A 13980-nucleotide genomic window follows, 5' to 3' on the forward strand; every position below is an offset into this window, starting at 1 on the left:
ATTTTCTGCTTGATCTCACCTCCACCACCAACTCTGCTATGAAAGGGATGCCTTCGAAAGGTTTCCTTCCCAGCTGCCTCAGCATCTTTTCCCTTGAAGCAGTAAAATAAATACAGCCATTCTTACCATTAAATTCTCTAAGTCGGTTACCAGTTGGGAAATGCTGGTTGTGAAGTTAACACACATTTTAACACAAATTGGCATTAACAGTACCACTTATCCAGATAAGATGTCCAATTTGCTCTTCAGCTCTGGGCTGAAAGCCCCAGGTGGGGGCTGGGGCAGCAAGCATGTACCATGGTTGATGTCTCCTCATTGGAGGGCCCAGAGGGCTCCATGACCCCCCAAACCATCATCTTCTGTCCTCTCACTACAACTTTATCCAGTGGGACACTACAAAGTCTGAGAAGTTGGGCAGATATTAGACCTCACCACCTTTCAAGTCCTCGCCTGTAAAATCAAGGTTATGTCCACATCCAAGTGTGCAGTGGGGTTAAATGAGAAGATATCGGCCAAATTCCTCACAGACAGCAAGCGATCAGCAAAGAGAAGAAATTAGTATATACACAAAGCATGTGGTTCGGGGCGCCTGGGTGGCTCAGTTGGTTGGTTAGGCATCTGACTTCCGCTCAGGTCATGATATCAAAGCTTGTGAGTTCGAGCCCCGCGTTGGGCTCTGTGCTGACAGCTCAGAGCCTGGAGCCTGCTTCCAGTTCTGTGTCTCCCTCTCTCTCTGCCCCTTCCCTGCTGCACTCTGTCTGTCTCTCTCAAAAATAGACAAACATTAAAAAAAAATTTTTTTTTAAAGAAAGCATGTGGTTCAATTCTTTTATCCTTTTGAAGTTCTTACAACCTATTATACAAATTGGGATTTCTGGATTCCAAGTCCAACCTTGTATTGTTAGGTAGATCATCAACTCTCTCTTTATATTACACATGCGTGCAATACTTGTAGGTCCTGATATGATGTTAATAAAACACACACGGAAGACTTTAAGTATATATAAGTTTAACTTTGAAATACGGCTACTATATTTTTTAAATTCACTATCATTTTTAGTTTAAAAAAAATGAAGGGACGCCTGGGTGGCTCAGTCGGTTAAGGGTCCGACTCTTGATTTCAGCTTAGGTCATGAATCTCATGATTCATGAGTTCAAGCCCCGTGTTGAGCTCCATGCTGATGGCCTGCTCGGGATTCTCTCTCTCTCTCTGCCCTTCCCCTGCTTGTGCTTCTCTCTCTCTCTCTCTCTCTATCCCTCATTCTCTCTCATTCTCTCTCTCCCTCCCTGTCTCTCTCTCAAAATAAATAAACATTAAAAAAAAAAAAAAAAAGGAAACCATCATGAAGAATTCAACCAGGTGGATAGGTGGGCACTCCTTTCTTTCACCAGTGATTGACTGAGAATCCTAGCATTATGTTTGAAAAAGCCCGAGAAGGCAAAGACCTGTCTTTTCCTAACCTCGCAAAAATAACAGGAGCGATCTGGATGATAAAAGTGGGAAAGTATTGCCAAAACTGTTCACACATGACGGACACTGAAAACCCTATCTTGGTCTGGCAATCACAACTTAGTTCTCCACATCTGAGCTCTAGCCTCTGTCCTCAACTTTCAGAAGAGGCCAAACTGGCTGTTGGTGTTTTTCTTTTCAAATTACTATTCTGTATATTTAAGGCACGCGACACAGTGATTGGATGAACATCTATGAACAGCATGCAACGACTGCTATAATCAAAGTAATTTACGTATCTTCTCACACAGTTACCATTTTCTGTGGTGAGAGCACCTGAAATCTACTGTCTTAGGAAATGTCCAGTATTCAGTCCAATATTATTAACTGCCATCTTCATGGGCACCTTAGGTCTCTAGGTGGAGTTGTCCTACGTACCTGCAACTTTGTATCCTCTGACAACTGCTCCGTATTTCCCCACCTCCCCGTGCTTGGTGACCATTGTTCTACCTTTTTCTTCTTTAATGTTTATTTACTTTTGAGAGCGAGAGAGAGAGAGAGAGAGAGAGAGAGAGCAGGGGAGGGGCAGAGAGAGAGAGGGAGAGACAGAGGATCCGAAGCAGGCTCTGTGCTGACAGCAGTGAGCCCAATGTGGGGCTCGAACTCACAAACCCTGAGATCACGACCTGAGCCGAAGTCAGACACTTAACCGACTGAGCCACCCGGGGGGCCTCTAGTCTACCTGTTTTGCATTGATTATTCCTTGACAGAAATTGGAATACCTGATCTGGGACCCGAACTGCAAAAGCTTGCCACACGCAGGGTGGGGGGGATCCCATCTCGTTCTGGCCTCGGTGGCTCCAGCCGGGTACCCAGTAGCTCCCTTTCCTTTAAGAGTAGAGCTACTCCAACTCTCTCATTGCACGGCTAATCAAAAGTGGTGGATGCACTAAAAACTGGCCGGCAGGACTTCACACCTGACTGCTAAGCAAATGACTTCAGTGGCAAGTCTTTCACTAAAGAGATTTTGCTAATAGACACTCTGTAAGCTTCACTCGTGCACACAAAACCATTTTTAAGCTTAGCTACAGCTACAGAGAAAAAAAACTATCACATGGGAAATTTTCTTACCTTCCGACCATTTGCTATCCCTTACACAATATCATAAATTGTTCTTTTGTAATATGCATCCCTTAAAAAGAAAGCACTCTAGCAGATGTCACATAATGTGTTCTGCTGAATGTCCACTTGGGATATAATTTTAGAGACCCCAGACAAGAAACACACAGTTCCAAACTATTTCCTTCCCTAGACTATTGCTGGCATCTGAAAATTTCATAGTTATTTTGTATCAAAAACACAGGAAATAATCATAGTTACAATAATAATACTTACCATTCCCTGACTACCATAGGCCAAGTTCTTTAACCATATGAACTCTAAGGCATTCAACAAAGAGAATGGTATTAGTAACTCAGTTTGCTATTCAGAAGCCTGAGAGTCAGAGGGATCGAACAGCTAACATAAGGTCATAGAGAAAGCAAAGGCTATGAAACCCACGTTTTTCTCATATAGCACACCCAATCCATGTGGCTATTACTCGAAGGATCAACTCACCACGCACCAAGCCACAGACCCTGACAGACACAGCAGAAAATATCCAAGAGATCGATCAATTCTTTCTGAAATGACACTTCACAATTTCTGACGGGTCCTCTCTTGTGGAATTTGCATGAAGCTCAAAATGACACCAGCGTATGAACTCTGCTCAGATTCACTAACAAGTCTAGATTTGGTGTTACAGAAAGGGTTTGAAGCCAGCTCGGAGTGCCTGGTGGAAGGAAGCCGCATCCCATTGCTGGAAAGAAGTGCAGAAGGGGAGGTGCCCGGCTGCTGAACCCAAACATTGCCAACATCAGTTAAATCTAGGCTTGAGTCATGGCTGAGACAGTACAAAACCTGAGCTTTTCCCCGAATACACCCAAATCTGTGAGGTTTTATTCTACTCAGAAATGATAGCACATGAACAAAGATGAAATTAATTCACAGAATTTCTTTAGAGCAACGATATCATATGATCTAGAAGTGAAATTGGAAAATACCATGAAAACATGATAAAGCATTTCATAGCTTCTACTTGGGCTTTAGGAATCAAATGCTGTAGATGGGTAAACGGGTAAATAAAATGCCCACTTACCTGATGCAACCACCCGGATCACCTTTTCCCAATGGCCATATGGGAAAGTATGAAGTAAACAGGAGTAGTAGCCAACATCAGCCTCAGAGACATTATGGAAGGTCAGGGTCATATCATTAGGAGCCATGGTAGAATTTAAGAAGTAAACCCTATCAGCATAGGGTGTCCTTATAATCACACCATAGGCAGGGCTGAATATGGCTATGGACTCTCTGTCCGTGGTATTGATCTTGAACCACTCCATCTGGGTTAAGGTGTCCAGTGATGAGTACACGCATTCTAGACTCATATTCTCAGCCAGTTTAACAGTCGTGTCCCAGAACATCTCTTCACATAGAGCTGAAACACACAACATCACATTTATTCAGTTAGGCTTGATGATTAAAACACCAAATAGATCCCTAAAGCTTATTCTACGCTTTCTAAGACCTAGCAAGATAGCAAATGGCTAACAGTTTCTAAAGGCTAACAGTTTCTAACTTAGTCTAAAAAGGTTTCCACCACTGATAAGAGGTATTTGTAACTTGTAGGTTTCCTGAACCAAGTGAGAAATTATCTGAGCCGAATAAAGAGCATTATAAATTCTAAACATGTCATGCTAATAAGACTAAAAAAGAAGTAAATTTTTTAAATGAAGACATTATCTTTACCTCTGTATATGTGAACAATAGCCAAGAAGAAAGCAAGATAATCCATCTCTGGAAACCGTTTGGGAGACTGGTCTATTAAAAAAAAAAGACAATTTTTATAATGTTACATGCAGAGGCCCAGCACGATACACTGCTTCCTTCCTCTCAGATATTATCACTAGTGTCTTCTTTTTCTGAAGTGTAACACAGGAAAAAGGTCTTAGCTTCAAAGTCAGGTTTGCTCTCGCACAAGGGATGAGCAGATTTGAATCACTTCTCTCTCGGGGAAATAGCTTATTTTCAAGCTTTTAATTTCTACAAAGATTCATTCATTGAACAAATCAGAGAGTGGCTGAGGGCTTTCTCTTTGCCAAACTCTGCTCTAGGCAATAAGGATACAACAGTAAATTAAAAAAAAAAAAAAAAAAAAAAAAGTCCTTGCCATCATGGAACTTACATTCTAGTGGGAGGAGACAGAAACTGAAATAAAAAAGTAGAATATGTAAGTTATAGGTGGCGAGTGCATGAGGGAAAACAAAGCAGGAAAGTGGGGATAAGGCAAGGCGAGTGGGAGTGTTACCCTTTTAGACAGGAAGGCCCAGGAAGTCTTTACTGAGAACTTGACATTGGAGCAGAGACTGAGGGCAGGGGGAGGGGCCTCGGGCTCCAGAGGCTAGAAGGCTCCACCTGTGTGGACTGCTGCTGGGTTTGGCCTTCCCTTCACTTCTACCTCTTCTTTGACCTCGGGCATTTGCTTTGGAGGTGACGAAGGGACCACGGAAGGCCCTAAAGATACAAAAGTATCGTGGCTCAGGAGAGACACAAATCTACCACTGTGGGTGTTTTTTTTAACTTTTTATTTTCAAATCGTTATAGAGTCACAGTAATTTGCAAAGATAGTACAGAGAGGATGCAGGTAGGCTTGACTTGGGGATCCAAGTTTTCCCCAAGGGTTACATCTTAAAGAATTCTGTACAATATCAAAATGTGATTGAGTTTATAAGTTCATCATTGTTCCCTTCCCTTTCATGTAAAATATCAGTTTGGTTTCTTAAGAACTTGTTAGGAACCTATCACCATGTCAGTATCAAAAAAAAAAAAATGCATTATTGCCTCTATAATGAGAGGAATTATATGAATGCATTTGGCCCCTGATGAGGGTCAAAATAGAAGGTGGGTAAGAATTGGCAAGAAGGGGGAGCATGAATCACTAAAGACCATGTTGCCTAAGGTCAACTCTGAACCTCTGGATTCAGTCCCAAAGTCTATCAGTAGGTGTCCACTGCTCAGCATGAGTATCTCACGTGGGAACTTTTTCAAGAAGCAAGAAATCAGCAGCACAAAACTCTGCTGAATACATATAGTACTGTGTACTGCCACCTTATATTTACATAGCGTTCTATTTCCCAAAACCTTTCACATCTACGGTATTATTTGCACCCATAACAGCTGTGTGATGAAGTCAGATGAGGTATCTCTGTTTTGCAAGTAATTAAAAAAAAGAGAAACCAATCTGTCCAAAATATTAGTGAGCTGTGACAGGTACCCTGCTTAGACCCTGGAAATGCAAGTATGAGAAAGACTTAGTGTCTGCCCTCAAGTCACACAGTAATATATTGGCTCAGACAGATTGCAGAGGTAGTCTATTATAATAAAACCTGATAATTCTATAGAAGTCAAATTTGAACAAGTTTTATGACAGCCCAGAGAGGGAACAATTCATTCTAATAGATTCAGAAAGGTTTCATAGGAAAAAAAAAAAAAAAAAAGCACCAGTTCTGGGCTTTCCAACCTCACACTTTACAAGTAGAGAAAGAGGAGAAGGAGATAAAGGTGTGACAACATAGGACATTTTCAGGAAATGGTGTGACTGTGGTCTAGGGGGTGGGAAAGGGACAAAAACTATGTCAGGTCTAGATTGAACGTATCTTGGACACCCAGGGAGGAGGCCATCAGAAGCCATGGCATCCAGCTTACATCTGTAACTCCAGCACCAAGCACAGTCCCTGGGACGCATGTCTAAGGCATAAATAATCACAACTCTGACAGCAACACAGAGTCACTAAATATCTCGTAGAGGGAAGTGATGTGGACAGTTTTGCATTTTTGAAAGATAGCCCGGATGCCTGTGGAGAATGGATTGAGATGGCAAGAGCATTGAGGATTTATATCTGAGTCAAGAAAATTAATTCCATCTATCAAATATTAATTACAGAACTTCCTCTTGATAGGTACTGACAGAAAATAAAGCTATAAAACCTAAGTTAGACCCAGTCCCGAGAATTCCCGAAGCCCTCAAGAAAGTGTCCTCCTAACTGCTCCCCTCTTGCACCCACCAAGTGCTGCCACAGACCTGTGTCCCTTCACACACACACACACAGTACCTAGAATGATCTCGCGACAGACACTGCATGGTCTATCCCGTTCAAAATACTTAGTATCTCTTACTATTAATAACGTGAAAAGACAACCTAAAGAATGGGAAAAAAATTCTGCAAATCATACTTCTGATGAGGGTCTAGGATCCAGAATATATAAAAGACTCTTACAACTCAACAACAAAAAGACAAAGAACCCAACTTAAGAACAGGCAAAAACTTGAATACACATTTCTCCAAAGAGGATACAGAAGCGGACGACAAACACATGAAAAGATGCTCAGCGTCACAAATCATTAGAAAAATGCAGATGAAAACCGCAGAGATACCACATTCCACCCACTAGGATGGTTATAATCAAAACTAAGGAAAATAATAGTGTCGACAAGGATGTAGAGCTGTGAGTTCCCTGTGCACAGCTGGTAGGCATGTAAAATGGCGCAGCTGCCATGGAAAACAGTTTGGCTGTTCCTCAAAAAGTTAAAACACAATAACCGTACAACCCAGCAATTTCACGCCTGGGTTTATGCCCCCCAAAAAACAGAAAACAAGTACTCAAATACTTGTACACCAAACTTCATAGCAACTCTATTCACAAAAGCCGGAAAGTGGAAACGACCCAAATGTCCCTCAACAGAAGAATGGATAAGCTAATTGTGGTATATCCACACAATGGAATATTACCCAGTCATGAAAAGGAATGAAATACTGACTCCTGTTGTGACATGAATGAACCTTGAGAACATCATGCTAAGTGAAAGAAGGCAGATACAAAGAGGCTCAAATTATAAGATTACATTTATATAAAATACCCAGAATAGGTAGATTTGTAAAGAAAGAAACCAGATTGATGATTGTCTGGGGCTTAAAAGAGAGGAAATGGGGAGTGACAGCGTAAGGTATGGGGTTTTCTTCAGGGATGATAAAAATGTGTTAGAACTTGATAAAGACTGTATTTGCAGCACATGGTGAATGTACTAAATGCCACTCAATTGTGCCCTTAAATTTTATGTTGTACGGATTTCACTTCAATAAGAACAGCAAGAATCCAGATTCACCTCAGGTCTTTGCAGTTACAGAAACCACCACATTTTGCTGTTGGCCTTGCATTCATTGATATCACGTGGCCCCTCAACCACCCTGGGCCACAAACGCACACTGAGCCTCACGGGACATGCTGAGAATAGAGCCCTGTCGCACACCTGTGCCACAACTTTCCAACAGGTGGAAATAGATGATACAGAATGCAGTCCAGTTGTCAGATACGTGATTTATGATGTAAGGAATCACTAAGTGCTTATTAACCAAATGTCAAAACATTATTTGTATTAATGCTATCTAGATACATATACACATACATACATGGTGTGTGTGTGGTCAGGATTGGGTAAGGTTAGTACAGGAGCAGGTAGAGAGATAAGAGGGACAAAGGGACACAGCAGATGTGTGCAACAACCTACTGACCAGGGATCCTACGAGACATTAGATGTAACATAGCATCATCCACCCTCACGGGCTCCTACAACCCTCAGTGAATTCCACCCCCACCCACCCCCTGCGCCCCGGCAGCAAAGAATCAGGGCTTTGGGAGCATTAGGAGAAAAGGGGGATGAACTGACAATAGCCTGCAGTAACCCCTTCGTTCCCAAGGCGTCCAAAGCCAACTTGGTCAAGAGGCGGAGAGAGCGGACGGGCGCTTGCACTCTGAGGTGACTAAAGTCGGGGGGCCCAGAGGCTACGGATCCGAATGAAAGGCGCAGAAAGACCTGTGGCCGAGTTCGGCCGTTACAAGCTGGCTAAGGACGAGCCCTATTCATCAGCATCTAACCAAAGACAAATAGAGACTGTGCTTGAGCTATTTTTGTGGTGTAGCGAGCCATTTTTTGCATGATTTATGAAGGAATTTTGGCTTGAGGTTTTCTTTCTAATAGAGCTGTTCTGTATAAAAGAGCTTCATCCTCAAGGAAGTCATTAATCAAAATATTACCAGATTCCTCCCCTGTCGCACATGTCCCAGCTAACCACATAAGTGTGAGTTCATCTCACAAGTCCGCCTTCCACTGCATGCTCCTGGGTGACCCGGGCGGGGTGACCACCTTCAGATAATGTGGTTTCCTTCTCTCAGGCTGTCGACACGGGCAGATGCTTCTCTGTCTCCGCAGCCTCGTTGCTTCCGCCATCTGCAGTATGTTCTGCTTTCGCCGACGTCTGTGCCTTTTCTGATCGTTGGGAGGATTCTAGTCTCTCCTCAACTCCCCACGCAGGTAACCCACCCCATCTCCTGCAGGAACACCTGACGTGGGTGGCGGGGAAGCCGCTCCCCTCTGCTGTCGTTCCACACTTGCTTGGACACCTACTGACAATGCTGGAGAGCAAGGGGTCTGCCCAACACAAAGCCTGTGCCAGACTTTGAGAAGAAGGGACTGAGGCTCAGAAGAGTTTTTGAGCATGTGGGGTCCTTTGTTCCCTCCCTTTTGTTCCCAGATGTGAGGTTTGTGCGTCTCTGGCTGAGATGTTGGGATGTTCTTGTTGTCGGGAGGCCCAGAGTGCCGACAAGATTTCGACAGGAGTGTTATAGTCTAGGGCTCCGCTCCCTGCCTCAAAGCGTCTCTGTAAGAGAATCTTTCCAACAAGGGACACATGGCTTCCTCAGCCCACCATGCCCTTAGGACTTCGGCAAGTCACAGAGCCGCCCCAGGAGTTAGTCACTGTCGAGGGACTGTCTGTTAAGGACTCACTTCCATTCAAAGCAGAGACCTCAGGTTGCCTTCAGTAGAGACCCTCCAGGGCAGGGTTCTGCCGACTATGGCTCAGGGGCTGAGTCCAGCCTACTGTCTGGTTGGACTTGGCCTTGCTCACTTGCTTACACATCGTCCATGGCCGTTTTTGCGCTCTGATGAGTAGCTGCAAAGAGACCACGTGGCCTACAAAGCTGAAAATAGTAACTATGTGACCCTTGACGGAACAAGTTCACCAACCCCTACCGAGGGTAATAAATACTTAGAGAGCAGCATTGATTGCTTAAGTTCATCCTTGCTTAGTCTTGCTTGAAGGAAGGAAGGTTAAGCCCAATGGTGCAGACATTGGTAAAAGGAGCTCAATTTGCTGATTCTCAAGAACCATGCTATCAGAACCTACTCCAAATACAATTCTTCTAGAAACACACTGAGAGAAAGGACCTCAATGACACCCTCGTCCTGCACTGTGCCCATCATTGAATTTACAGGTTCATGGAGCATCAGCCATCCAGCCAATTACAGCTTTTTCCGTAGCTCCTTTCCTGCCGAAGCTACTTACATCATGTCACCCACGGCCTCCCTTCCGCTGCACAAGATTAACCTTGAAAGTGTGAACTCGGCCACAGCGACTCTTGTTTCTAGGAGGTTACTTACCTTGAGATGGGAGTTCTGCTCGCTCTAACTGTCCTTTCCCGATGTGTCTCTGGTTAAGGGCTTCCTGTTCGTCGTGCCCTCCTTGCCTCGCCCCTGCTCTCCACTGGCAGTCTGCTGCTCTCCTCGCGTGGTGGGCACTGGAGAAACAGCTGGGGCTCTGTCCCTGGGCCCAGAGCTCTTGGTCTCTTCTCTCCGCCAAAGTTCCTTCAGGTGCGGCTGAAGCAAAGCATTAATTATCTCACCAAGCAGTGCTTTTTGAAGGATTAAAACTAGCCAAGAAGTGCACCTGCTTCCAGAAGCATCTTTACCATTGCAGCTCCTCAGGTTGACTCCACACTCGGGTGGAGTTCTGTCCTTCTCCTCCCCACCCCCCTAAAATGCTACCGTGGGGAACGATGTGTTTCTCATCCTCTGTTCTAACCTGAAACTACACACGAAAGCTTTCAGTTAATTACTTTGCCTTTTCTTCCCCATTTGTTTTCCTGCCAATCAAAGCACTTCATATTCAGAAGCCTCTGAAGTGCAGGAGGCTTCTTATCGCTGCCCCTATCTAGGTGTGTTTCCATCCTACCTTCTAGATATACTCTTTTTGGTTTTGTGTTTGAATCTCCCACTCTGACACAGAAACCGCACAAGTTGGCATTTGCTAACAACTCTTCCTGCAAGTTTAACAGCTTCTCTGTCTTCAAAATGCAGTTGGTTCTAAGTTGTTCCAGAGGGAAAGGGGGTGAGTTTTATTTGCTCTTCTGATTTGCTAAGTGATGGAGATTTCCTGTTGGTTAAACCACCACGAGGGACTGTGGTTGGACTGGAGTTCGTGTAATTCCCAGAAATACTGGGCAGGGAGGCTGGCGTCTGCGGAGGAAAAGGCACTCCTGGGGGCCAGCCAGCCCCGCACGTCTCCCTGTGCATCACACATGCAGGGCTGGCCTCTTCTGTGGACCACACGCATGTCTGAAAGCATGGAAGAAGAAAATACAGCTGCCTGTCATTGCACAAATGATTTTTGAGCGTGTACTGTGGGACAGACGGATCCCTCTAAAACACCCGACTCGTGTCACTCTCTTGGATACCTCACCATCCTCAAAAGAATATCCAAACTTCTTACTGACTTACCAGGCTGGATAAGATTGATCTCTATCATCTTTCCAACCTCATGTCTTACACTTCACTCACCCCCATCCTCCACTCCAGACCCACCTAGTATCGTACATTTTGGGGAACACCTTCTGACAGGGCAGGGGCTTTGCACATGGGGTACCTTTGCTTTGACTTCGCTTACCCCCTCCCACAGGGAGGCCTCAGATCAGACATCCCTTACGGGGTTGCCCATGCCGGGGTAAGTCTTCCTTCTGTGAGTTCACAGATAATCCTTACTGAAGCACTCATCACATCCTTTGTAACTGTCCATTTATTTGCTGCATTTCTTCTGAGAGCCTAATAAGGCCCTTCAAGTTGAGGATGAGGTGTTGTTGAGCCTAAGCATTGAGCCTTGCATGGTGCCTGGCACATATCTGTTAGATCAATATTTGTTGAAAGCAGGTGAAGCAATTGACTCTACCTATGAAATTTCATAGTACGTGGTCTCTACACTGATCACAATCCAGAAGCCATCCTGTTTCCAGTGTGTGGTCTTTTCTTTTGCCTCATCTATTTCTCCAATTAATAAGACAAAAAGAAGCCTTGATCCAAAGGGCACAAAGATGTTCGCAGGACAAACTCAAAGATAAATGTTCCTGACTGGGGCCAACTCTTTCTCAAAATGATTCAATGGGCCCTGAACGGAACCTCAAACATATCAGCTAAAACAGTCACTGTCTATCCAAATGATTCACATCACACCGAATGTCAGAGCTCACTGCAACATTGGACGCCACTTACACGTATGGGCTTGAAAATTGGTTTCGCCTACACCCAGACATATAAATCCAGATTTATACAGGCTAGGTACTTTTCCTAAATTTCTCTATCTTTTATAATTACTTCCTAATTCATCACCCACGTGCAAACACGCACACACCATCATCATCACCAGCATCATTATCACCATCATCATCCTCACTTTCACCCATATCCCATCATAAAGTTACTGCTATTATTAAGAAAGTAAAAATGGAGGCAGCTTTTCTTGTTTCTCTGTAGGGTCCATCACTTCTGGTTTCTTTATCCTTCTTGGGGCTCTTGGAATTTTGTAATATAAAGAACCTAAGAATTAGCCTTGTATCTGCTCCTGGGGTATATAGGCATCCCAGTATCTTGGCACCAGAAATGCAATATTGCCCTCCTTGACGTGAAGCTACATAATCTTACTGAGCAATTAGGGGAGATGTTAAAAGACCACATGATCAACAATGAATCCCAAAATAAGCAATAAAAACATCCTTGGACAAACGAAACTGCTTACACCTCCAGAGAACAGCTGTCCTAAGTGTTCCAACCAGGAGAACAAATGGAGGTGAAGACAGGGCAAATTTGTGGGACAGAATGAAGATTATCTACCGCTCACAGAGATGAACAAAATTCCTCCCTGCAGTGTTTTCTAGTGACCCTTATTAAGGAGCTTTCAACAGTTTAAGAGTAAAAATACTCTTTAACATTACCATTTGTTGACAGAAATAGGAAACACAGCTAAAGTCATCACATCACTGGATGGAGTATTACATGAACTACCTCCTGCCTGTCTGAGGTCACCAGGGCGCCAACTCATTATTCTAACACATGGTAAGTAAAGGGAAAAGCAAGCGTTTATCCTTCTTTTCCTGCACAAATTGCATTTCAGGGCGACCTAAGTTTCTTTTTATAGAAAAATGTCAGCTACTAAGTGGAAAAAACAATAATAGATATTATTTTTAATTGCTATTTTGTCACTCCTATTAAAATAATAGATTGCGACAATTGTTACTGGATACTAAAGCCATTGGGTGAAAAGTTAATGGGAACTTTTTATAGTAAAATATACTGCTGATTAATAATACCTGATCAACCCTAACCTCACCAAAGTGGTATAACCAGATAGATAGCAGGGGATTTGGGGATAAAGCAAGAAGAAAACAGCACCACCTGAAAAGATGTCTCACCAAAGCAACTGAACCTGAATCCAGCCCAGCCTCTAGAAGGAGCTAGCAGTGTCTAGGAAATACAGGGAAGAGAAGAATGAGTTAAAAGCACCATGAGGAAGCAAGAGATACTACAGACCAATGTCTTGGGTTCTCAATAAACAAATGGCAATTATGATTAACATAAGAAAATATAACTTAATCCAGCAAATGCCAAAAGGTGCTTGATAGCTTTAAATATCCTTTCCTGATTAAAAACAAAACAAAACAAAGCAAAACTCAGAGCAGTTTTAGAATTTAATTAGCATAATAAGGAAAACTTGTTAGAAACTAATGCCAGAGTTGATGGTAAAACCCTAGAAGCAGCTCAGTTCAATTCCTAAGTACAACAAGAGTGACCACCGTCACTGCCAATATCTAACATTGTCCTGGAAGTTCCAACTGATATTATAGGTTGAAAAAAAAGAATAAGAATTGTAAATACTGAGGAATTATTTTGACTTTATTATTACTTGTAGATGGTCAACCTAGAGAATACAAAATAATCAAATAAAAACTGATAAAACAATAAATAAAGGGTCTAGCAAAATCGTTTCATAAGACTCAACAGCTTTATTTTGTCTAGCAAAAAGTACACATATATGTACATATATGTGTATGTATACACACATGTATACATATACATGTATATGTACATATGTATATGTACATATATATATATATATATATATATGTGCCTCAAGAACACGTAGCAATTATACAAAATCTATATATCATATCTAATGAAGTGACATAAGTCTTGAATAAAAGATAATATATTATGTTCCTGTATAACGAGATCCAATTTGGGGAAAACACATTGAAAAAACAATGTTAAT

At 42.9% G+C, this 13980-nt stretch overlaps 1 protein-coding gene across 4 annotated transcripts in view; it reads right to left on the bottom strand.

The window, feature by feature from the left end:
- Positions 1-13980, bottom strand: part of CD226 (CD226 molecule) — a 112910-nt gene that overhangs the window by 71157 nt on the left and 27773 nt on the right. The window contains exons 4-6 of one of the 4 annotated variants that reach the window (XM_086683203.1): positions 10047-10262; positions 4298-4369; positions 3648-3986 (exon numbers count right to left, since the gene is read on the bottom strand). In XM_086683203.1, the coding sequence (XP_086539329.1) occupies positions 3648-3986; positions 4298-4343 (385 nt within the window). In that variant the 5' untranslated portion in view covers positions 4344-4369; positions 10047-10262. Of the gene's footprint in view, positions 1-3647; positions 3987-4297; positions 4370-10046; positions 12897-13980 lie in introns of those variants that run through there. The other 3 variants (XM_086683204.1, XM_086683205.1, XM_086683206.1) reach the window with 3 other exon arrangements.

Source organism: Puma concolor, chromosome D3 (assembly GCF_028749965.1).
Source record: "Puma concolor isolate L17-30 chromosome D3, mPumCon1.1.hap2, whole genome shotgun sequence".
Classification (NCBI taxonomy): Eukaryota; Metazoa; Chordata; class Mammalia; order Carnivora; family Felidae; genus Puma; species Puma concolor.